Here is a 26,580-nt window from a genome sequence, read left to right as displayed (position 1 = left end):
ATATGTTTATCATACTAAAAATATATTATTTAAGACTAGTTTTATTTTTTATAACTTTAGAAGCGTATACCTCGTCAAGTATTTATTTTAGCAAAAAACCTATTTAGAAATCCATTTAATTTTTAAAGGCCTGTCCAATGAAAGATTCGTTAATTTGAAATTATTAAATTATATATTCACAAATTAATTTTGGTATCCCCTAGTTACATATAAAAAATGTAGTCCATAAGTTGAAGCTGATATTGTTCTATCACCATGTACAATTTTGTCAAAATCTATCCAGTAGTTTTTACGTAACGTTTTTTTTTTTTTGAAATATATACAGATCAAAACGGAACAAATTCAGGCCTTTACACAGAATCACGAAGAGATTTTCACGAATATCATGAGTATATCTTTATTTACTAATGTACCCTGCTTCCAGCGCTATGCATGGTGGGAGGGGTGGCGGTGTACCCCGCGGGGTGGAGCGAGCCCATGGTGCAGGAGACTTGCGGGCCTACTGCGGACCAATATAATATAGGTATGGGACATCATTGTTAATTTAAAACTGACATTGATATTGATATACAAGTACTTCTATCTTTATTTTATAATTATATTTTAAAACAGTGATATGTGGTACATCATACCATTAACCATATCATTTTGTATAAAATTACATTAATAAAAAAACAAAAATGACTGTGTGTCGAAATGACCCGCATTCTACATTTATGGTGACATTTAACAAACCAACAATCCATCTAAAATCCAAACCATTCTGTAACAATAACAAACAACCGGTTGACTGCAAACTGAAATCGCTATTTTGGTGATAAGACCGCCATTTGTGATAATGTTCCCTAGGTTAAGTCTCAATTTGTAATTATTGCAAAACAATAAAGCATAAATAAATAAATAAATAAACAAGAACCGAAAAAAGAAGACGATTTCATCACATTACTTACTACCGGTCCGCCACGGCTTCGCCCGTGGTACAAATATAGCCTGTATAGCCTTCCCCAATAAATGGACTATCTAACAGTATTTTCAAATCGGACCAGTAATTCCTGAGATTAGTGCGTACATACAAACACTTCGGCCTTATAATATCAGTATATATTTTTAATAAACGAACTAATAGGTCGCTGCCACATCCGCTGGGCTTACCTGCTGGCAATCATCGGTTGTCTGGACGGCGTGGTGCTAGCGGCGCTGGCTTTCATCCTAGCCACAAAGCACGTCAGGCTGCAGCCAGACACTAGCTACCCTTCGCCGTCCCTGTATAAAGGTGAGTTTTGTATCATCAAGGAAGTTTCTCCTAGCCCACAAAAGACATGGAACCAACTTTTTCATGTGTTTCCTAACGGGTACCTTCAAGAAGAGGTTATTCACATTCAAATTGCTGGCAGCATTGGTGTTGTGGGTACATATGGACGATGCTGATCACCTAGACCACCATCATCATAGATAAGTCTCGAATCAATCTATAAATCATTCTATTCATAATCATTTTTGCAAGTATAAATGAAGTGAAGTCAATTCTACTTAATTTTTAATGATGTCTGGTCTACAGTCGATAGTTATACACTTTAAATATATTTATATCACATTATATTGAATTCAATTTAAAACTCGCTTTCGTATAAAATATTTTGTGGAAAGTAAATAAATAAAATTCACTAACAAGAGAATATTAAAAAATCTAGTTCTGAATTATAACATGCTAAATTCACAAATGCACACATATTATAATATTAATAAATTTCGTTTTCAAAGCCACAGCGTGTGTATTCTCTATGGTAAGTAGACTGGAACTATTCTGTAACAACTAACAATACATAATAATGAAATTAGCATTTGTGTCAGATAAATTAAACTGCTATGGAATATTAATCATTCATTACGTTTAATTATGCGTTAAATTATATTAAATTACGTTTAATGTATGATTAATTATAATGTCATATTGCATTATAATTTCGTACCTAATTTTTTCGCAAATGTATTTAAAGTAAATATGTAATTTGTTAGCTGGAATCGCGGCGTTACTCGCGGTAGATTCCAGAATATAATTTGCCTACAACATTACATGTACATCCGATTAGATGTTTTTGTGTGAAAGGGTAACAATAACAAACATACATACATTTTTATAAACTTTTACACAATATAAGTAGGTGTATTGACTAGCTGTGCGTAACTTAAAAATTTTCCAGGGAAAATTTACCTTACTACGAATTTACACACCTACTTATATTGTGTAAAAGGAATTCTTGAAAACGTTCTATGTCAGGACCCCACGACAAAATTCTTGTCGTCAGTTTTACATGTGGTACTCTTTATGCACACGTTTGAAGGCATATCGCTTACATCCTGTTTTAGTAATAACAATAATTACCATGTGTTTACCTGGCTCAAGGGAACGATAGATCATCATTTAAATTTTTGCCCATAGATGGCGTTATTTTACTTTCAAATAGTATGATTTTACGTATCGTATTTGTCATGATGTAAACGACAGAATGTAAACGTAAAACCCGCTTTTATCTTAATGCGAGTTGCATAAAGTTGCATTTGCATAATATCAAGGCAACATCTAACCTTTTAAATGTTAAATATAATGAATGGACAGTTTTAACCTGCTTATTCTTTACAATTTAATTTTATTGAGGAACAAACCGGAATGCCATATATGAAATAGCAATGATATTATATTTCGTACGGCCAAACACGAAAGTATGTCGATAATAATTTAATTTTGTATTTTTCAGGTGAAGTGAACAACGCTTACGTGACGGACGCGACATCTGTTGCCGGATCGAGAAAATCACTTGCGCTTCAACCGGTTTTAATAATGCATCCCCACGCGCCGCTAGATGTCGATACATACTCGCATTATTCAGGAAGAACCGCGCGCTCTAAACACGGAATATATGCTAATTCTATGCATAATTATTAAGATTTAATTAAAAAGTGAGCTACGAGTATATATGATGTAATTGTGATGCAAAATCTACCGTTTGTGAATAAATTATTCTCATCAGGTCACTTATAAAAAAACATTTAAATGTGTGAAAATCAGCCCACAGATGGCGTTAACTTAAAAAGAACGCACTGGATCATATTTACATTATTTATTAAAACGCAAGACCAGTCTTAAATTTTTATTTAAAATTGAAAGACTGAAACGATTCAGAGTAAAGTAAAGGTCTTAAGAAAAAAAAATACACATTCCACTGTAATCTTAAACTGAATATAAAACAGCAGAGTACCTTAGAATTTATTTTTATAAAACAAAGTAATGAGTAACATTATAATGTACATATTTTGAATGTTAGATAATGTAATGATTTAAAACTGCCTTTAGAATTAGTTCCAGTTGTAAAAACATATAATAAGTACAAAATTATTGTTTTATTTTAAGGAGATTTTAGTATGGAATGTATTATTAATTATATAGTTATTTTTGTACAACGACTATGATTGTGCCTTTAACATTGTGTTTAATAAATGTAATGAAAAATAAAATTTAATTTTAGTAATATATTGTCGATTTTTATTTCTTCACTTATATCAAATTTAACAGAAGATGCATGAATTTTACTTCTATTATAAGGAATTGAGTTAAATATATGCCCTGTTTTATTCGAAGATAATGATATAAGGTCGCAAACTTTTATATTTGTATGAACTGAATATGAATGAATGCTATGTGAATATGTTTAAATGATGTGAGCAACTTAGGGGTCAGGAATAAGGAGTTTGAATATATATTTAAATAAAATACATTTGCAAATTACATATTTTTTTAATTTCCAAACAGTAGTCTCAGTAAAACCGTTGTTTTCCATGCAACTCTGTTCTTGTAGATTGTATCGCGCTATTAAGGACATCTGATTTCGTCTGCTCTCCGTCAGGCCGTGCCGACCTGGATCTCCAATAAGCACCTAAGTAAAATATATTTTATCATATATCATGGGAAAAATAGCAAAAAGCCAACATCACGCGGTGTTCCCAGGCGGTCACCCATCCAAGTACTGACCGCGCCCGACGTTGCTTAACTTCGGTGATCGGACGAGAACCGGTGTATTCAACGTGGTATGGACGTTGGCGAACATTAAATAAAAATTATACATCTAATTCATCCTAAAGACTTATGAAATATAATAGTATTGCGCGTTTTCACATTCGGACAAACCGACAGCAAAAGCAATTATTTCTGTACCAGATAAACAGTTCTAGTACACAATCAACATCGAACATTTATATCACTGTCAAATATTATCAAAATCCGTTCAGCGGGTTTCGAGTTAAAGAGTATCAAACTAACACACAGACATCCGTCCATCCTTACAACTTTCGCTTTGATGATATTAGTAGGATGTGGGATAGCCTCATCCGTTTTAGTCAAATTTTTTGAATTACGAAAAGTTCGTGAATATTAAAGTCAAAGGAATATCCTAGCACAGCAAGCGAAGGGAGTCGCTCACTATACCACAATTTATGTACTATTAGGGTTCCGGGACAAACACTATTATTAAAACTTCGCTGTCTGCCTGCCTGTCCGTCTATGTTGTATTACACCGCTATAACAACAATTAATAAAGAAACTTCCTTGAGCTGAGCCTTGATTAAAACGTTGAAAAATTAGCCGAATTGGTCGTGCCGTTCTCTAGTTTTACGCTGCGCAATTTGGAACATTTGTTTTTTGTGATTAGTAGCTATGAAATGCACATAGGTCTAAACATAACTCACAGTTTTTCCTTTATTCGTCAATTCACTTAACCAGTCGAACAAAATTCTAGCAAAATCTTCATCATAGAACATGTCTCCAATCAAGATGGCGTCAAATTCGTCACATTTCGCGCCAATAAAGTTATTTGCATTTGTTTCCAGTTTAACATCATTGTAATCAGCATTGATCTTTGTTACTTCTAATGCGTCTGAAAGTATTTAACAATTTTGATAGTTCTCTAACAAGGGGATGTAGCTCAGTGGTAGAGCGTTCGCTTTGCATGTGAAAGGCCCCGGGTTCGATCCCCGGCATCTCCATTTTTTACTCTTTTCATTTAATTTTTTTTTATAATTCATTTTATATAATATTTATAATACGTACATGTGTCAATATCGTTGGCAACCACTCGTTTTGCGTTCATCTTCGCGGCCGCTATTGCTCCAGCCCCGCAACCGCATCCTACATCTAAGATATTACGATTTTTGACTACTTTCTCATTATCTAATACATACCTGAAATTAATTAAATATTTTATAGTAACTGTGTCTCGTTTTTTAATTTTGATTTAACATATAGAGAAGTCTCAGGAATGTTGTTAAAACCACCTAAACCATCTCGCTATTTTTATATAGCGCCATCTATTATCTGTGTACACTTATTTTATACTAGAAATTCTTGAATTTTGTTTTAACAACTTTGAACGCAAATTTACTTGTACAACTGCATAATAAACCAATAGATGGCTCTGAAATCCAAAATGTTTTCATTACAAGAGTTCACAGATAATATCTACTCTAATATGATAAATATGAAACTTTTGTATTTTTGTGTGATGTATTTCAAGCAAAAACCGCTGGACAGATTTCAAAAATTCATCCATCATTGGAAAGCTGCAACTTCACTGAGTGACAAAGGCTAAATATGTACCACGGACGAAGACAGGGCAAACAGTTTGTAATACAATAAAACGATCACTAAGAAGAATTAGATCTATCCAAATCGTTCTTAGTTAATATCGCAGTTCAAGTTAAAAGCCATTTTTCGTTAAAACGCGTTGATACAGTAAGAAGTAACTAAATGCCTTTGTTACAAAGCATTTAGTTAGAACTGGTTCTTTATCGGGAAAATGTATTTTAAAGAAAATCGGATTTTGGCAGTAACAACTAAAATATATCAATAAGTCTTCCGCCGCATTTATATGTTCCGGATAAACTCACATAATATTTTCACGGATTATCATTTTTAGTTATTTATCAATGGTATTCAATTGACTAAATAAATGGCTAATACCGCAAAATTATTTTATTATATAAACGATCTAAGTACGTTAAAAATCTATCTACATTGTTTATGTCCCTCTAAAATATAAACGCCTGAAATATTGCAAAGTGTAAACACTGCTAGCACGCGACTGGCATCTGCCGAGCGAACGCGTGCCCCGCGAAACCTGGTGAGTAATTGCTATGTAATGGCCGGCGCGTTCCAAGTTTCAAGGGCGATAGAATAACCGATTATTGAGAATTATTTATTCCTCCTTACAAATACCGTTACACCAACATGATATAGGGTGAAAGGTGAAGGCTGTTTCACACACAAATTGACATGTTAGTTAATCGGCATCATTGTTTTCGCGAGAACATAAAAGTATTTGCGTTATTACATACATATAAAATATATACATTATATTATTTTTAAAAATGTATAGTTATTTGAGAGTTAATGATTTGCTTTGCATAATACATATGTTCAGATTACATAAACTTTGAAATTATGAAATATTATGTATCACTCTAGAAAAACATTAAAATCATATGACCTACATGGCTTGGAGTTATCACTTGTTCGTCTGATACAAAGAAAACCCAGTAATAACATGGTTATTGTTTCTGGGGAAAGCTTTATCCGTTTCGTTCAAGGAAAAATGTCGATCGGTAATTTTAAATGTGCGTTTGTTTTCAATGAGAATATTATTAGCATAAACATATATGAATTTTCTATGGAAAAGACCCATAGCAATAAATCATGTTAAAATTTAAAATACATTATTTGGTTCTGGTTAGATTCTCAGTAGTGGTTAGTAAAACTCATTATATATTGAAGCAAAGGATTCGTTTTAAATATTGTGGGATAAAGATATTTTTTTAATAAAAATCATTTATATGACAACTAGCTTACCGCCCGGTGCTTCGTTCGCCTTATCAAAGTGAATGCACTGCCCACTTTTAAGCGGTAAAGGATTAGGAAAGGATTGACGACTGGTAAGAAGGAATGGACTGGGAAGGGTAAGGAAAAGGAAACAAGCCTCCGATTCAGGGCCTTTTCTATTTCACTATTTCGGTGGCCCAATACCTGATGAAACATACTCAACTACCACATTAAAATGCATGATTTGACATTTAGATTAAAAACGGATTAGATTTAGAATGATATGCATAAATACATAATGTGATAGTAATTCTGTATACTTCTACTACATTGCATTATCACGCCGAAAGTGCTGAATGAAATTGGATTTGGATAAATTTTAAAAATATAGTATTTTTTAAATTCGTTCAAATTTACATGGGGACCGGATGAAATTGCAGTAAGGTAAGGTATATATATTAGAAATTTGAGATAAAGAGGGCGGAAAAAATAAAAAATCATTGAATTATCATAGAATTACTTACTTTACATACTTCTCTTCTAGTTGTTTGTATTAAATGTTATTTGGACGAAAACTCAATAGAACGAATGCTAGCCGCTAGATTACAAATGTAGACCTAAGAATTCCATATATTCGTAGCATCACAGATAACATAATACTGCAACATGTTGTTTATCAGTTGATATATAATTATATTTTTTTTTTAACATAGGTATTTTGTGTGGAGGTCCACATGTATGTATTTTGCATTTTAAGTACTATAGGTCAATGATTCACGAAAACGGGAGATATCTGGAATTCCCTGAATCGGGATGGAATGGGGTACTTTTCTTAGAAGTCGCTATGAGTCATGGGGTGGTTCCCCTCCATTGTAGGGGGAGGGTGGCGGTTGTATGTGTGCGTACTTGAATATTTAAGCCTCTGTTTCCCGCCATTTTGCGTATGACTCATAGCTTTTAGTTTTTTTTTTTTGATGTTTTAGATTAATAAATTTTCAGTATAATTTAGAAAAATTGTTGAATTTATATGAAATAAAAAAAATTAAACATGATAATATACATTTGTATAAAGAAAATCCTACTTATAAATTTACCTGTGAGTACATAATATAAAATATCAATATCCGTTTAGCCGTATTTGAGATTTAAAATAAGAATAATATCTTATTATTTACTAGACGCTTGTCCCGGCTCCGCCCGGATATCAAGATTCCTGTTTTATCGCATAAGGGAGGGCATTTAATGTAAAGTCAGCTCATACCCTGTCTGTATACCAGATTTCATCAAAATCCGTCAGTAATTTTGGCGTGATTGCCGGACGAACATCCAAACACACAAACTTTCATATTTATAATATTCTTGTAATAGAATAATTAATAAAACATGTCAATTTTATATTTAAATAACAAAAACATCTCTTATATTGTTGGTTTTGTGGTTTGTGCGCATCATATTAAAGATTGAAGATGTTTTGATGTGACAATTATAAACGCATTGTGTATCATTTTATTTTGGCGCGTCATCACGTGTGTGGCCTTTGACCATATTATGGTCGTACAATCAGCATGACGTTAGGAGTGCGTAGTATAACAATTGAAATAATTATTGGTGTGTTACTGTATTCTCAAGATTAATTATATTTTTGAATGTCGTTTCGTATTTTGAAATAAAAACAAACGTCACTACGCAATTTTTTTTTTAAGAGCGACATCACTGACATTGATCTACAAAAAAATAACACTATGTTATCTGTGTCGTTATTACGTCGTTTTACCACAGATAACATAATACTGTACAAGTTTTACTAAACGCGCTCTGAATAAATTGAAGTTGCATGTAAATTAATTGAAATCAATTAAAAATGTGGCACCTGCATAGGTCATTCACAAGAGAAAAAATCTGATTGACGTAAAAAGATATGAAAAAGACAAACTAAATGTCACGTGTTTTTTTAATAATTCACACGAGGCTTATTCAGTAACTTTTTCAGTGTGTACTTAAATGACTCATGCAAACTGTTGGATTCAGCGTGATTCATCATTTTCTATCCTTTTCTAGCCTTAAAAAACAATCGTTTGGTCCTTTTCTCACTTGCCATTCTTTATCTCACTTTCACACAGCGATTAAGTACCTTTGCTTTCTCTTTCTGATATGGAATGCGTCTGGGATTTTCGGAAGCGATTCTAGAAAAAAAATATTTGACTATGATTTTGACATTTTTGTTTAATCTGTATATTTATACGAAGTGGGTCATTCTTCTACGTATTTTAGAGTTTTCTCTCCGCATGTCGCGATGATAGATAAATACACATGCATGTCCTTGTTTCGAATTTTAGTATGTTTCATCTCTAATCTAATCGTGATTGTGCGTAAGATTTGTCAGTTCGTAATTATTTACTTATTATATCTAGAATTTAGTTAACTCAAACGTAGACGTCGACGCAGCCTAGCAGGGCGCTTATTCTTGTGTAGTTTTTAAATAAACCGAACTTCAACCAGTTTCGTATCGAATGATTATAATTTCTCCAAAAATAATGCATAAAAACTTAATTTGTAAGCACTGTATTATGGATTATAACTTTTCAACAATTTCACGGTGACATAAAATTTTATTCGAAACGTACTATTACAATTATCAGTTAACTTAGAAATAGTATTGATATTAATACAAAATTTTTGAATAATACTACTTAGTCTATAGGTATATAAAAATAAGACAATCACAAAAATAATTATATTTGTACCATGCCCTTCGGTTATTCCGGAAAAAATTCAAATTATAAAAACCGAATGTTGTAAAATGGTAATTGCTCATTTTTGGCATTAGTTTGAATCTGATTTCGGCTCCGATACTGTTAAATTACATTAGGAGTCACGTGTTTGATAACAAAATAAAACATCTCTTATCTTTGATAGCATTCCCAAAATATTGTGTCGTATCTATACTGATGTACTTATTGTTCCTGTTGCTATGTATTATATGAGTAAAATACAATTTAAATTTTGGAAAATGGCCCCATTAACTTTAATTCGAAAGAAATTTTGTGTGTCTGTCCGGTATGTATGCCTAATTAGCTGAACTGATTTTGATGATGAGAAACTAGCGAGTCCTTTTTTGTATAAGTTCAATTTACGATAACGTGAAGAAGGTAGTAACGCGGACAGAAGCAGGTTAAATGTTTACATATTTATAAAAAAAAATATCATTGTTTTTACGCCGAAATAAAAAGGGCATACAATTAAATACGGTACGAACTTATTAAACAATAAAAAAATACCTTTGTAAAGGTAACGGGACTTCACTCTGATTTAGGAGGAGGATTACATCGTTAGGAGGGCAATAAAACCCACGTTGCATTTAACTCGTATTTCCTTAACAACTACGCATGTTGGTATTTAAATAATTAGTATTCACGACCCAAACGTATATCTAGACAGGTGACTGAGCTAGGGCTGCCACTTTTCATTTAGTATTTATATTTACGTAATAGAAACAATTCTTACGCTATCTTGTATTTTGCCTTTATTTCAGAAGGATTGCTATCTTTACAAAATAGCTTTTGAATAATATTTGTATGTTTACTAATATAATATTTATTATGTTTTAAATATATTTGTGTCGTAAATTGATCCTGAGATATTTTTTAATAATTGCGTTTACCTTAATTAAACAACCAAATTTTTTGTAAAAGTTACTAGGTTTTATTAATACTAAATAATTAATTGATGAATAATTTCTTATTTGGCTCAGCCCTAACCTTTTATACAAAGAAAATGCGCATGCAATGGAAATCTTGGCGTACCCGCCACCCGTGAGGGTAATTATTTTTAAAATCACGCTGTGTCCTTATCAAATGAAAAAAATGTTAGACTCGAATCGAATTTTGTTCGAGTCTCATTCACTGTCGTTTCATTAAAAACATTGTCATATTTTAATTGATACAATATTACTTTGCTATTATCATTACGATTAAATAAGGTACCTTTAGATTCTTTATACTCAGAAATACCACTATAATACCCGGTCTTACGAGGGGATTTAAGTGTAATACCCAGATGCCTTAAAGATAATTTTAACGCTATAGCACAGATAACGAAATATTAGTAGTTATAGTATCACAGATATAATAGATCTACATAGTTGTCAATATGTAGCCATGTTGCCAGTAATACCTCCACAAATTTCAACTTAAATGTTAACCATGAATACGGGACCAAGACTATAAATAACTGGACAATTGAGAATTTCCGACACCTAGCAGCAGACTTACTCCAGAGTCAAAAGAAACGCAGTTACAGTCCGTGTAGGGTGACAGAGCCACGGGCGCGGTCCACAGCGGGCCCTCGCATGTAATCACTCGCAGAAAAATTCCAAGATGAGATATATTACCTAGCAACAGCCTGTCCCCCTGGCCAATAGAAGCCCCAGTATGGGTCGGTAAATGGCGAAAGGGTCACCGGTGCGGCCCACAGCGGGCACTCGCGTGTTATCAGACGCAATGCTAGTTCCGGTGTCAGATGGCGTCGCGTCAGTTGCGTGTGTTGCAGGAATAGCGATGTGAATTCTTTTAGTTTCATCTGGAAGTAAAAAGAGTTTGTGCTGTTTTGAAAAGGTTTAAATTACTGTGATAAATATATCATGTAAAGTAAAACTTTGATAGAAATGTTTTTAAGGTAAAATTCGGATATTGCTTTTGTATATTTTTGATACAATCTATTAAAATAATATTTAAAGTAGTCAAATATTAAATAATTCATTTATATATAATTCAAATATTAAAAACGCCAAATATTATAATCTATATTGGTGTTTTTTACTGGAAACCGCATACACCGCTGATTGTGTATTAAATTTCCTTCCCTGTTTTTGTTTTAAGAATGAAACCTTACTGCAGTAATGTCATTGTTTATTTAATTTTTTGTCACGTGAATTTTTCAAGAATGTTTTATTTATTCCACCTTTATTCACATTCGCAACTTCTGACAATGTGCCCACTCGATGGCTATAACGTGGCGTTTCACGTGTAGCATTCCAGCTAAGTAATAAACTTATTTAACTTACAAGTATATCTATTGCAGAGTACTTCAATGTATGTTACATATTTATTAATTTACCTGTTAATACTGATTTCGAATGACGTTAAACACTCCTTAGAAGTGCGAACATAAGTGGTTTGCATTTAAATGCTCCACATTATCAATGGCTCGAGGAAAATCTTTTAATATTGATTTGATTCTACGCAATAGTGACGTCAAAGCTAGATACAATCTAGACCGAACTGTTTTTATTTTGCTTTTATTAAATGGGCGGAAAGTTTCCTAAATAAATACTGTTTGTTCACGATTCTGAGAAGAAAAGCTTTTCATCATTTAATTCATTATTTTCCCTTTTCAATCGACCAACGTCGCAAAAACGAGGGAGGTTCTGCATTCGACTGTTTTTTATTGTTTTCACCAGATTGACGTGTTTATTTTGTGTTTGGAATTGTTGTTATTTGGTCCCATTTTAGGATACGCAGTGGAAGTGCATTCTTTCATTACAAATGCGGCGAAAGATACAAGAACAGAGTGAAAGACCTGTATAAAATCTGACCCCGTTATACATAGATTATACACATGCAGGCTTTTATCGACATACCAAACGGGTGACGTGGCTGCCTGACACAAAGCTTAGTTATAAAAGAAAATAAAACCTAACGTATAAAATGATTATGTCTATCGGGCCAATAATTATCGTAGATATTGATATTGCGATAGTATTAGATAATATGCAGTGTGTATAACAAAAGTCAATATTCCTATATTATTACTCGTTATTTTGAATGTAGCAGCGATGAAAACGTCAACATAAAGTCTGAGTTGAATTTTCATGGATTTTGAAAGAATGATAATAAAAATGTCCCTAAAAACTTACAAATAGCGTCTCGTATATCGGTCACTCTCTTATAACTTTTCATTGTAGTTTTTTGTCGTATCACCCTTGACCAAGCAGTCGTGGTCATCATGAGGTATCGGGGACAGATGAAACCCGATTCGTGACATTCTTCTCTCCCTATTCCCCGTTATTTTGCTACATTGAGCTTTAATCTGATCAGTCCACCGCATGGGTGAACGTCCGCGTGCCCTTCTGCCCTCTACCCCTCCCTGTACTGCAAGGCACTCTATAGAGCTCTCATGATATCGTGAGACATGGGCAAAAGACTTGAATATCCGAGATTCTCCTAGGTTGGATACGCTACTTGACACCTAGGTTCTTAATTCTGTCCAAGATATTATATTATACTAGCTCACTCGGCAAACGGTGCTGTCTTACTCTTATCATTTATGGGTATTGACAAGGATGTTGACCAATTCTCAGACCTACCCGATTTGCACACAAAATTTCTTAAGAATCGGCTTAGCCGTTTCGGAGGAGTATGGTAACTAATATTGTGACGCGAGAATTTTATATATATTGAGATTATATTTTTGTCTTGAGAGAGTCCATCTTCTTTCTATCAGTTTCTCAAAGAGTCCAATTAACCGTACTGAAATATAGGAAAATTAAGGACAAGAACAAGACGGATCTTTGTGGTTATAATAATTACTGTGGAGTTAATCTCAAATGTTGAGTAAAAGAAGCTGAAATAAATCTTTAAAAAAATTCCAACCACCGACCGAAAATGATTCGTTAGAGCATATTCAATCAAAACAAATGCATTGTTTATATACTTTTGGAACTCGATACTGGTACGAAGCTACGCCCCGGGGTACCAGCCACCGCCATCTCTCTCTTATCTTATTTACCATTTGTTTTTGCGCATCCCATTTGGTAAAATAACTGCGTAATTTCCAATCGGGATGCTATCAATTGTATATGAAACGTGCGCACTTGTCGCGTGTTTCCGGAAAATTTGTTATCAGTTCTCTTTTTAATTTAATTTTTGTAGAACATAATAGTTATATTACATATGGGTATTGAATAATGCATATCTATACGCGCGATATTTTACACGTGTTATGTAAATCTTCTCTCCATTTTGTATCCTTACGTACTAACATTAATATCTCAATAATACTCGTTAAGTGTTTTTTATTATATCTAAGTTTAAACAGCCGGAAATTTTCACGATCCCTAGCTCAAATAACATTCAACATTGAAATTATTTATTCTTTTCATTTACACTCCAAATTTGCTGAACTAATTCTGATGAATTAGTGCTATACATCCACATACCTTAATAAAAGTATAAAGGTTTGGAATATGGCAGTAACCCAATATAAATACAAAATGTCGCCTCTAAATACCGATATAATTTTTGTAGCATAAGTAAAACTTGAAGGACTTTTTCAATGACTAAGCAGTTAGTATTGAGATAAATTTAACTAGGTTAATCAGCTCACCAACAGTCATAGACATTACCCATATCTAGTAAAAAAAAACTCAGTACAACCTGTGACGTTTATTACCATCAGTCAGCGGACGAATATAGGTACTCAATTAGTTATTATCTGTATCTATTTATACACCAAAATTTCCATATCAGAGATGTCAAACACGCCTATATAATTGGCCAATAAGCGGGCGAGGCCGACTGACGTCACATGACGTACAATGACGTCCGCAATTAGCATGAAGGAATTTTTTGCTACTATCCAACGTAATAGATTTTATAGTCGGTTAATCCAATGATAGAAATATATAAATGTTTTAAAAACAGATTTTGTAAACGGAATTTTTTTCTTCTAAAATATTCCTAATTATTTAATAGTCTACCTCGTTTTAACACCAATGTTATGAATAGGAAACTTTTGTATTTTTGTAAGTATGTAACGTTTTCACGCAAAATCTAAGGGACCGATATCAAAACATTCCATATATATATATATATATACAACGTTCGCCCACTTTTGAACAGGGAAATGGAATCCCTGGAATTTACTATAAAGCTTCCTCTTAAACATTGCGAGCAGATCAAAAACTGTCCTATTATTTTACGCAATTATTTTTCTTTACCCTATAATAAGACTCCGCCAATGTCCAGTATATGTGGGAGAGAGGACAGGAGGATCAAAGAGTTACGCAGACTGATACCAACTGTAATCTTTTCGCTGACTCAGGATTGATGATATTTCCTTCTTGATTTAGCAAGAACGTTAGTAAAGATTCTGCCTATAGATTTAAGTAACTTTTGTTTTTACTTGAAACAATTACACATATTTAAAAGGAAGTTCAGTAGTATCATTTTAAACATTCATAAAATATGCTATTTTAATTTTGACTAACGTTGCCACTGTATCTAGAAATAGTTCTTCAAACTAATCACAATTTTGAACAACGAACAATGCAACTTCTCAGAAAATCAAAACATAAAACCTCATTGATAACTTCCGTGAAACACAAATTTACAACAATCTAATTGTAACAAAATGAACACTCAATAAATATGTGATAAAATTAGCACTATTATCACTATTATTAAAATTCACACAATGTATACGAAGACAGTGAATAAGACTTGACGGGGAAACCGCTATTTTTGGAGTAGGTAACCAGGTAAATAACCAGTTTGGCCTGCGGTGACACAAAATAAAAGAACGATGACCCAATTTTTATCGTACGGATAGACGAAGGGACCAAAGATTCGCTTTATGAGAACGCTTGCCAAAACGTTTTAAATATTAACGGTGAAGCACCAAAAATAAACGTACCTACCTCATCTACCTAGTCTATTTATTTCAACATCATCACAATATGAAGTGATATTACGAGTAATTGTAGGAGTTATCATGTATTTCTTTAGCATACAAACATACACGCACGCAAACACTACATTCCTATAGATGTGTCTATGGCACATGGCACTAGACATTTTAATTGTTCCTATTTGGGTCTACAGCTTGGTTCCCAAAAAAGGAGTTTCTAAATTGAACTGTTTTTATTGTGGCTTTCTTACTCGATAAACTCTTTGGTTTTCAACCAACTGGTGTGATAATTTTGTGTACGATAGGAATTTGTCATCACTTGTTCCCATTTCAGAATCTGGTGTGGTACTTGCTTCCGGTGAAGTCGGTGATCTTTTTATAAATTATCCTCAACCCAGTAAAGCGGTTTCACTTAGCAAGCATCTTTATTTAGATCACAAAACTCGTTATTACATTTGCACTCTTTCGTCTGTATAGATATAAATAAATTGCTTGTTTATATTGTTATAAAAATATTCATAAATTATCATTCTCATATCTGTAGAACACCTAAACTCTTGAAAGCAGGAATTGATACTAGATATATTTCCTTGTTCGCGTTTTATCAAATGATTTAGAGCTTGTAGGCTGTGTATACTGTTTTTACTTTTTACAATCATTTGATATAATTGAATTTAATATAATCCGCGTAGGTACAACTTTCTCAAATATAAAAGTGACACATTTATTTATTCGGTTATTCAAAAAGAGCACTGTTTATCCTCAACCGCCGTTATTGAAATTCTGAAACGGAAATCAGTTATCACTACTATATCTCTCGTTATATTTTTCCTAACAAATTCAACATATACCAGAACTTATTGTAAAAACAATCGTACCTGAGTTCACTCACATAAGAGTTAAATTAGTATTCAACGCCGATGTTATTGCCAAAATGATTCTGAGAATCGAGGTCAGTGACGCGCCATCTCACACGTAGTAGATTAGCTGAAGATGAGGAAAATTTGTTATTTAAAAGAAATGATATCTAAGTCCCGTTTTTTAACGAACATGTTCTGGATAGATTCACAGATATTTTTCTATAGATTTCTGCTACATCTCTTCTAATACTATTTAATTCTTTATTTCTCGAATCTATCCTATCCTTAATCACAGCATTTTTTTATAAAACCCTTTTTGTAATTCACTATTAGCTATAAACCTTATAAATAGTTTGTTTTTCTACTTTTTAATATATGGCAGGTGCATTACAGAGTCGGTCCACAGATACGCAATATTATCATTCAGATCCTGTTCTCTTTTCTCTTTCATTGACGTACAAGGCCGCTCGCACGTCACTACAGTGTTGCAAGAACTTTATCGTAAATTGTCTCTCATGATTTTGTTCCTAATATATCTTCGTTACTTGGAATTTAGGTTTGAAACCATCTATTTCAGAAAAATTAATTCTTACTGGCTGTCTACGGCCACTATTATACATACGTAGTAGTCAATTTGTTACTGATGAAATTTAGTAGATTCTGTTCTAATTGACATAACATATATTTTTATTCCGGGTCAGATTGTGCGGAGCCGAGGCATGTATATAGTTGAATACGCAAGTAAATTACTGTCTAAAAGGCGGTCATTTGGCGGATGTATTCAATTTAAAACATTTTCAATAAACTAAATGGAATCAATGAAATATATAGCATCGCTAACACCCTGCTGCCTGCTAACTGAAGTAACGTGATAAATAACAGTTACAACAATTTAAATGATTTGTAATAATAATGTGTATCTGAATTCAGGGATAAAACATTCTTTTAACTTGTTTAAAATGGATACAGGATATGTTTAGCGTCATTACCGATAGCTGTTCCAGTGGTGTTATCGGGACTCCCCGTTCGGAAGCGGCGTGGGGTTTTTCCCGGACCATAACGTATATTGTGAACGGTATGTGGTTGAAATATTAATTTACTTTTGTTTTTATCCTGATTTGATAGTTCATTTTGGTCAGCAAAGTATACTGACATGGATACACCCTTAACTTCGTAAATATTATTACTATTATAATACAAACTGTAATGAAAAATAGTTTCACTCATGTATTACGCTAACGAAGCCGCTGGACGAGGTTTGTTTTATTGATACGATGTCCTCATTAAAGAACAATATAATAATTAGTGTGTGATGCTTTGTTCCAGATAACAATAACTAGACTGAGACCTGTCTTTGGTTAATCTGTTCTATACTAATACTATAAAGCTGAAGAGATTGTTTATTTGTTTGAACGCGCTAATCTCAGGAACTGCTGGTCCGATTGGAAAAATTATTTCAGTGTTAGATAGCCCATATATTGAGGAAGGCTATATATGTACCACGGGCGAAGATGGGGCGGACCGCTAGTTTAATATAACTTTTGATAGAGTTACCGCCAATTGTAACAAACCTGCCAGCGATCTTGGCAATATGTACTATGATTAGGTATACCCTGCAGGTATATGTATCATGATACAGTAGCAAGTATACATTGGCTTTTGCATAAGGTTGTGGACGAATTCGTGTCGTGTGGCATAAACCGATTAAAGTCTTAAAGATTAAACCGAATACTGCGAAGTGGTATTTGTGAGACTTCAGTCGAGCTTTAGCGCGAAAACTGATTATTTTTAATTGCGCCGTTTCCACTGAATTTGCTGAGGTATCGTTTCAAATTAACAAGCTGTTTCACGTTGCATGTGTATAGTCAGAAAAATTATAAGGCTTTCAGTCTTCAAACACGTGTTTTTTAAATATGAAAGCAATCTTTTTAGAGAGAGAAAGATGGAGCTTATTTTTAGCGGAGAACGAGACTATATTTATTTTATTGAGTTTCGTTTGTGTCTGCCTATACCGTAAATCGTGATTATAGAAATAAATGATTAATCTAAAAATCGGAAAAGTGTTTTGCTGATTTGTAATTTAACCTAAAAGACATCTCATCATATTGTGTATGTTTAATTTTTAGTTTTATAGCATTGAAATGCTTTATAAATGAGAATTTTTTTCTATTCTTTCAAAAATTTCTCATATTTGATATGTTTTCACATAAAAACAGACCAACATCAATTTCTTATACCCCTAAATGATAAAAGTAAGTAAGTAGAATAGCAGATGCCGGGTCAGCTAGTCTATATATATAAAATTCTCGTGTCACAGTTTTCGTTGCCATACTCCTCCGAAACGGCTTGACCGATTCTTATGAAATTTTGTGTGCATATCGGGTATGTTTGAGAATCGGCTAACATCTATTTTTCATACCTCTAAATGATCAGAGTAAGGCAGAACAGCGTTTGCCGGGTGCAGCTTGTTTTAAATAAAAATTTCGTCACAAACGCCACGTCAAAATCGACGCGTTGTCACATGAGGAGGTAAATAATGGAAATTATTATGCAACATACACGTGGCAGCTGGTTTCTTCTATATATACATATATTTACAGATAATACTTGCAAATACAGATAATGTGTAGTTGAAAACAACCACTTTAAACTAGATAATGATGTAGGAATTACTCAATACAGTTTATAATAGCGTAATATGTTTTTATATTATTAGTTTTCTTATCTCTATACATAAGAAATTCTCATATCACAATGTTAGTTACCGTACTCCTCCGAAACGGCTGGATCGATTCTCATGAAATCTCTAATATTTTTCATACCCCTATATCAAAAGAGTAAGGCAGAACAGCGTTTGCCCGCTAGTATTATTATAATATTAACCATAACTACGTACCTCATATACGTACCCTCAATAAACTAATAGGCATTACTAATTCTAAAACCAATTATAATGTAAGTAACGAAAAATATTTAATTTATAGCACAGACATGTACTTACATTATTTAAATTAGCTAACAAGATAAACACTGTTTTACCAGGACACCACAATCAGACGCCTCTTTATATGCACACGTGGCCACGTGGCCTTCGCTGCTGTGGCTCGACCCATTGGAGTTTAGTCTATGGTCCAGCCTTGTAGTGGGTCTCCGACATAACCGCGGCTCCTTCCCTGGAGTCCTCGGGAATTACTCATAGTAATCAATTATCGGTAAAAATTAACAGGCTTTATGACCTTTTGTCATATCTATTAAACATACACAAATATTATATCTATGTGTTAACCTGAACTCTTTTTCTTCGCAGCTATTTTGAGTATTTGATTAACAAACATCCTTTCACACAAACTTTCTCTTTTTGTAATAATAATATCGATTATAACTAGTAGCATTTTGCTTTGTAATATAAAACAACATTGCGTAAGGTGAATCGTCGATAACAAATAAGTAAATCACGATGACTCATCAGGAAAAATATATGATAGCATTCCTTAGATATATTGTAGCAACATATTGCCAAATAACTGTGTCTGATAAACTTTGTATATATATACATCAATTAATATATTACCTAATAGTTTTATTATTGCATAGATACTCATATGTGCATAGACTGTTTTTTAAATTATGTGACGATTTAACTTTAAATTTCTTAAAGTTAAATTCATTGCAATCGGTAGTTTTTGCGTGAAAGAGCAACGAACACACACACATCCTTACAAACTTTCGCATTTATAATATTAGTAGGATATAACTATAGGATATACTAAATATATTGTATACATTGTTTACATGATTAAACAAAACATCATCATTACAATATATATTCACAATATGTGTGAGGAATAAAAATGTATATCACTACATAGTATAAAACAAAGTCGCTTTCTCTGTCCCTATGTCCCTATGTATGCTCAAATCTTAAAAATACACAACGAGTTTTGATGGTTTTTTTAAATAGATAGTGATTCAATAGGGTTTATATGTATAATTACATCTATTAAACTATTCCGAATCAACGCGTGCGAAGCCGCGGGCAAAAGCTAGTTAAGAATAACTGAATCCTAAAAAAGATATAGACAAAAAAGAATTCACAGCAGGTTTTAAAAATGAGTACACCTGTTCCTGGTCTTCGATAAGATTACAAAGTACAAAGTCTATCTACACACGAAGATTGTTATTTTTGTATAGCAAGAATGTTTATAAATAGAGCAAAAGTATTTTTCTTATCCGTGTATGAATCATTCGAAATATATCGATCGAAGATCATATCAGTTTTTGAGACGTCTTATCAATATTTTGGTTTATTTGTGAACACACCTTAATTATTGTTTTTATGTTCATGTGTTTCGGTACAGAGGGTACAAATACTTTGACCGATGAAACAAAATTTGATAAGATAAATAGATAATTAAATAACAATATGAAAAATATAGTTGCAGACTTACATACAGAGTTATAGTTGCAGACTTACATACTCTGTACGTATACGTAAGCAATTAATATTTTCTTAATCCTGTAGATCCTAACCACGATTACAAGACGGACTCGTGAAATTATTGTAATGTCATTGATCCTTGATAAGTGTACAAACTTTTAATAAAATCTGTCCGTTGAGAGTAGGCCAAAATCAGGTCTAAAGGAGACCGAAAAATTTAAAAACACATTCATGTGACAAACATAAGATTGAAGCTAGAAGAACTGTATAATATATGTTATGTATACAGTTCTTCAGAGTGAATTTTTTAAATCTGTCCAGTGGTTAAAAACATTACAAATACATTGACGTCATTGAAATAAGCAACTACACAGTTTCTAGCTAGCTATTCTCTGTATAACTGCTTTCCGAACCGGCGGTAAATGTTTATACTGTGTTATAAAGATTCAAAAGTGCTGCTATAAGAAGTCTAATTCATAAAATAAATGTTTGAATTTGAACATACTTACATACAAATCTTTCCTCTTATAATTTTAGTGATGTGATTTTTATGAATAAAGGAGTTTGCGTCTAGTGGCGCCTAGCTACATTGTAGAAGTAAACATATCATTGATCTGACACAGACTTGTAGTTCCTGTCATATCAGACTCCAAACTAACAGAGACAAACTAACAATATTAATAAAATATATACATTCACAACACAATTAGTACGTTTATTAGGTCAGGTGTAATTGCATATTGATAACAACTGATAACATTATATTGTAATTATGAGAACCGATCCAGTCTCTATGGAGTTTACGGTTAATATCTTTTGACTTATCACGTTCGTATTCGAAGAAAGTTCAGATAAATACAATCTAATACTATAATAAATAATAATCATTATAGAATTACTTTGAACCTTATCTGCATACCCTATTATGGATTAATTAGTTATCAAAAGTAATAAGTTTATCGGCTTTGTCACTAACCTGATACAACGGCTTAAATATGAGACGGATTTAAAAAACATTTGCAATGTCATTGCAATGGATTCTACTAAACAACAATATTACTACATAGCAACAGTCACCTGAAAGTGACCTTCACCACAACACATGAAAGTTTGTGAGGATGGATATATATATGCGTGTTCGATTAACGCGAAAAGCACTAAACGGATTTTGATGATACTTAGTACTGATGTGTAGCTTAATAGCACATACGCTATAGAAATACTTGCTTTTGTCCATGGGTTTGTACGCGGGTAAAACCACGTGGAGCAACTGGTTTATAAAAATAATAAGTTTAAAATTCACTGAAAAGTGTAGAACCACGTAAATATTTCAGTATTCGCTTTTCATGTAAAAACTAAAAACTGTTTTATAAAACGATTTCAACAAATAATCCCAATTCAACAATTGTTTTGCACGAAACACATATTAAGGTTAACAAGTAATTACAACAAGAATGTTTTTAATATTCCACATTCTTCGAATCACACTTTCATTTTAGTGTTTCAAACAGGAGTATTATAACTGGGTATTTTTCAAACCAAAATAAACCCATGAGGATGTAATATAAGAATGTTACCATTCATATTCAATAAAATTAATATGCAAATAATAAAAAGGAGGAAAAAAGACAGACTGACACAATATTTAGATACAATTTTAAAGGAATTTTGTTTGGTAAGTATAAGACTAAGCTACAGATTATATAATAACCAGTCATAGAAATACATATTAATACCTTTAACTTTACACCTAATTAGCTTTCTGCCCGCGGCTTTGCCCGCGTAGGAAAGGAAATTCCTACCGGTATGAGATATTTCCCCACGCTAAAAAGAACCTATGCTACAGGTTATTAAATAGTTAGCGCGTCTTTGTATATTTTTTTATTAAGACCTTTATTTTAAAAATAAGCGAAGTTCAGTGACCTTGCACATTGAGAAAATAGGTCATTGCACCCGTCTAGTACGCACTTTAGGGTTGGTGAACTTTTATTATTTTCAATGTAGTGTCTAGTTTATTGTAGGCATTTAGACAATGGATGTGCTATTTTTGATGTATTATTTGGGTAATAACGGTAAAGACAAAATACTATTATACTTGTTTTAAAACTTGTTAAGTAGATTATAGTTTTAAGCTGATCTTCAAACTCAAACTCAAACTCAAGATTTTTTATTCAAGTTAATAAGTGTTTATGAATGTTCATTTTTTAATACTACCAACAAATACTAATAACTGTTCTTTTGCTGATTGGTTCTATGTACTTTATCAGTAAGATATTATTTTAGCTAGATGTCACTCGCGGCGTCACTCGCGTGGTACCGGGGTTAAAAGATGCCTATTTGCTAATCCAGGCTATATAATCTCTCTCTGTACCAAATTTAATACAGTTACATTACTGTTTTCGTGCGCAAGAAAAACAAGCATCCGCACAACCATACTTGCAATCTTTCACGTTTATATTATTAGGAGGATGACTAGTAAGATCACACATAAAACATTCATACATCTGCCTCAATCTGCTCCATACCCCATCCGACCAAACAAAGCGTGTCCCTACGAAGTCGATCAACCCTATACCTACCTTGAACGGTTTCAAGGTCTGTCAGTGAACGCACGACCTTACGCTAAGCGATCGATAACAAACTCTACCTTTGTACTATATCGATTCATTTCTAATGTAAACATACACATAATAAGGAAATCTTATTATTGTTGGAGTTGGTTGTATGGAGAACTCGCCTCGAGTTAAGAAGGGATAAAAACGAAACGCATATAAAGCCTGAGTCTTTTGTCTTATACAAGATGGAATAATTAGTTATTATAAAGCAATAATGTTCAAATGTTCCCTCTTTCATCATAATTAGTAGTGTATAATGTAGATAATTTGTTGTGGCAGTCAAATGTGATAGGAGAATGATTATCTACCTACGTGGTCGATAATATGATAAGCACTTTGCACCTATTCCATCCAAGAGCTGATGTATTTATACATTTACTGTTCGCTGTTCTGCCTAAATCTTTTCATTTAGAATTTAGATGTATCAAAAATAGATGTTTATTAAATAGTTACTTACATTACCAATGAATACATAATTTGTCTATTAAAAAAAAAACAAATAAAAGTACTGTCATTGTTTAATTGAAAACATGCGATATTATTATTATTCAAAATTCCAAAAACAGAGAAGTAATTGTATTTATAATACATTATTGCTCGTTTAATTAAACATATTATATTGGTATATTAATAAATCATTATTATTGTAATTAACGCAATCTGTGGTTTTGTGAATAACAACGGTAAATCCAGGTTACAAGAGATAGTTCGAGCCGTTTAGGGAAACCAATTATTTTGTTGGTACATATTTGTAAGCAAATTCCAATAAATTAATCATTTTGTTTTCGAGTGTTCTTCTTAGTAGTCGGTCCAGTGGTAAATACGTGCGGAGAGCACATACAGAAGGCTGATCTTGACATGCTTCTGTGTAAAAATCTAGAATTTATAAAGCTAAATAATCTAGCTTCAATGCTAGAATCGACTTGTTCAAAATTATCTAGTAAGAAAATTATTGAATTCAGAGCATTAGTATGTTATTGATCCTACGCATATTATTGATAATAATTATTGAACCTCATCGATCATGAATTTATCGTGCTGTACACCGATCCTTGACAAGTGTACAAAGTTTAAAGCAAATCTGCCCATTTAAAGTGGGTCTAAACAAGTCTAAACGTGTCAGTTAGATATGAGATACAAACCTACAAGCGTATATAATAAAAAATTGTTAAAAAGGTGCCTACAATCCTTATGCTGCAAGTCTTTGAAAGAATTATGTTTTTTTTTATGTCATCGTCGGCAATGGAGCTGTGTCGCCTGATGGTTGTGGTGGTGAAGCGCTACCACCGCCCCAGTACATTTGGAGAGGCGTAAGGTCGATTGCAGACCTTTCGCCTCTACAAATGAATTGATTTTAAAGAAAAAAGGGATTAAGAAAGGATTGACGAGAGGAATAAAGGAATGGACTGGGAAGGGCAAGGAAAAGGATATGAGCCTCTGGATGTTTTCCTTGATCTTGGTTAAGATGATAAGATGTTAATATAATTGGAAGCTATATTGAGAAGTTGAAATTTTAATGTGAATTAATGGGTGTTAAACTCATATTGGCCCTATATTATAAAATAATATTTATTTAGTACGGTTTGTTTATCACGTGAAGTCTTTATGACACAAAGTTGAACTCATGCTATCTTTATTGTTTATTATTATTATGTTAGTGAAATATGCGTTTTAATAACGTGATTATGATATGATAATATGTATAGCTTCTTTATTACTCTCTAGTTGCAGGATGACGCTTTATCTGGATTAAATTAATGTATTAATCTATATTATACATATAATAAAACAATAACCCAAACTTCATATTAAAAAAAGTTTAAAATGCGTTTGTATAAATACTATACATACATATTTGTTTAAGAATTAAGCCTATGTTTATCACCATAATCTAGCTATATTTTGTGAATGAGTAACACGCAGCAGTCCATTTTAAGAGCTGATTGTTATTGGTATACCTCTGATCCTCGTAAGCAAGGTTAACGTAAAGGAAAGAAAGATTTATCATCGTAATTGATATCATCGTAAATATTTATAGATATTTTTTTATCTATATATTTAAGTAAAATAAATAAAAGTTGTTTGGTGCTGCGGACACTTTTCATTGTTTAAGCCTTTGTACTTTTACGTGGATACGTACGTGGGTACGTGCATTTTTAAGTATACATGTGTGCGAAGTCTTGCCTATTTAGAGTACATAGTGGATATATAAACATTTTTAAGATTAAACCTGAATAAACCCAAGGTTAGTTGCGAACGTAAAAAAACATATTTATTCAAAATTAAATTTGTATGCCAACTTAATTGTATAGGGAAAAATTAGTTGCTGATATAACGAAAACATTTTAGTTTCCTTGTTTGTTTTTCACTAAACGATTTAAGTACCATTTACCTTATATTTTAGCACAATATTGCGGAATGATTAAATCTCTCTTTACCCTAATAGGTAAAGAGAGATTTAATTTGGAGACATGGCTCTGAGATCTCTACATAAAAAATAAAAAAAAAATTAGATATTGAAAGTGGGAAAAGCTTTTGAGAGATTTTCTTTCAAATTAGTTGTAATAAATAAGCCATTCGGAAAAAACTTTAATTTTCCCATTACACGAATTCAGTGAAGTATATTTATTCAGTCATTAAGCCTCAGTTTTTGAAAGTTTGGCTTCGTTGTTCTAGATACGTAAAAAGTTAAATTTTGAATAAAAAACAATGCCAAGGTCGCAGAATTCCTAATTTCGTAACGAAAAATTCAGTATCCGTCAAATAACCCAATTAGGAAACACAAGATCCGACAGCAGTTTTCCTATCAACGATAAACCCGCGCGGGAATTCCACTTGGCGCGCACGCTTGGATAAAACGCACTCACACCACAACAAGTTGATAACCTTAACACAAATGGTCGACGCTCTTTCCCCTCTGCCGCCGTACTGCCATACCTTAGAGAGGGGCGGGGTAGATCAATAGTTCACTGGAAAGGCCACAGGCACGTTCGAACTTGTAAAGTGTTGCAGAAATTTCATTGAAAGGAAAGACCGATACACACATACGCACTGTATCACAGAAATCTATCTACGAACACCACTACATCGAAAAAACGAGCGAATTTCGTGGAATCA

At 32.8% G+C, this 26,580-nt stretch overlaps 2 protein-coding genes and 2 non-coding genes across 6 annotated transcripts in view; 2 read left to right on the top strand and 2 right to left on the bottom strand.

Annotated features, from left to right (window-relative positions):
- Positions 1–3,527, top strand: part of LOC119836726 (LHFPL tetraspan subfamily member 3 protein) — a 20,835-nt gene extending 17,308 nt beyond the window's left edge. Inside the window, exons 2-4 of the mRNA XM_038362164.1 lie at positions 425–523; positions 1,127–1,273; positions 2,757–3,527. Of these exons, the coding sequence (XP_038218092.1) occupies positions 425–523; positions 1,127–1,273; positions 2,757–2,944 (434 nt within the window). The 3' untranslated portion in view covers positions 2,945–3,527. The remainder of the gene's footprint in view (positions 1–424; positions 524–1,126; positions 1,274–2,756) is intronic.
- Positions 3,197–26,574, bottom strand: LOC119836727 (electron transfer flavoprotein beta subunit lysine methyltransferase-like). Of its 3 annotated transcripts, XM_038362167.1 has the most exons (6): positions 26,401–26,574; positions 16,429–16,537; positions 11,256–11,443; positions 5,102–5,232; positions 4,741–4,928; positions 3,197–3,932 (listed from the first exon to the last, which is right to left on the bottom strand). In XM_038362167.1, the coding sequence occupies exons 3-6, from the start codon at positions 11,441–11,443 to the stop codon at positions 3,726–3,728; spliced, it is 714 nt and encodes a 237-aa protein (XP_038218095.1). In that variant the 5' UTR covers positions 16,429–16,537; positions 26,401–26,574; the 3' UTR covers positions 3,197–3,725. The 3 variants fall into 3 exon arrangements, with proteins under 3 accessions (XP_038218095.1, XP_038218094.1, XP_038218093.1); XM_038362166.1 differs by lacking the exon at positions 16,429–16,537 and having other exon boundaries at positions 26,350–26,574; XM_038362165.1 differs by lacking the exon at positions 16,429–16,537.
- On the bottom strand, positions 3,979–4,097 carry LOC119836844. The gene has a single exon (XR_005288126.1). It is a non-coding gene; the product is annotated as a 5S ribosomal RNA (ribosomal RNA).
- Positions 4,966–5,037, top strand: Trnaa-ugc. The gene has a single exon. It is a non-coding gene; the product is annotated as a tRNA-Ala (tRNA).
- Positions 26,575–26,580: the final 6 nt, after the last annotated feature.

This window comes from Zerene cesonia, chromosome 25 (assembly GCF_012273895.1).
Source record: "Zerene cesonia ecotype Mississippi chromosome 25, Zerene_cesonia_1.1, whole genome shotgun sequence".
Lineage (NCBI taxonomy): Eukaryota > Metazoa > Arthropoda > Insecta > Lepidoptera > Pieridae > Zerene > Zerene cesonia.
This window is presented reverse-complemented; position numbering and strand designations above follow the sequence as displayed.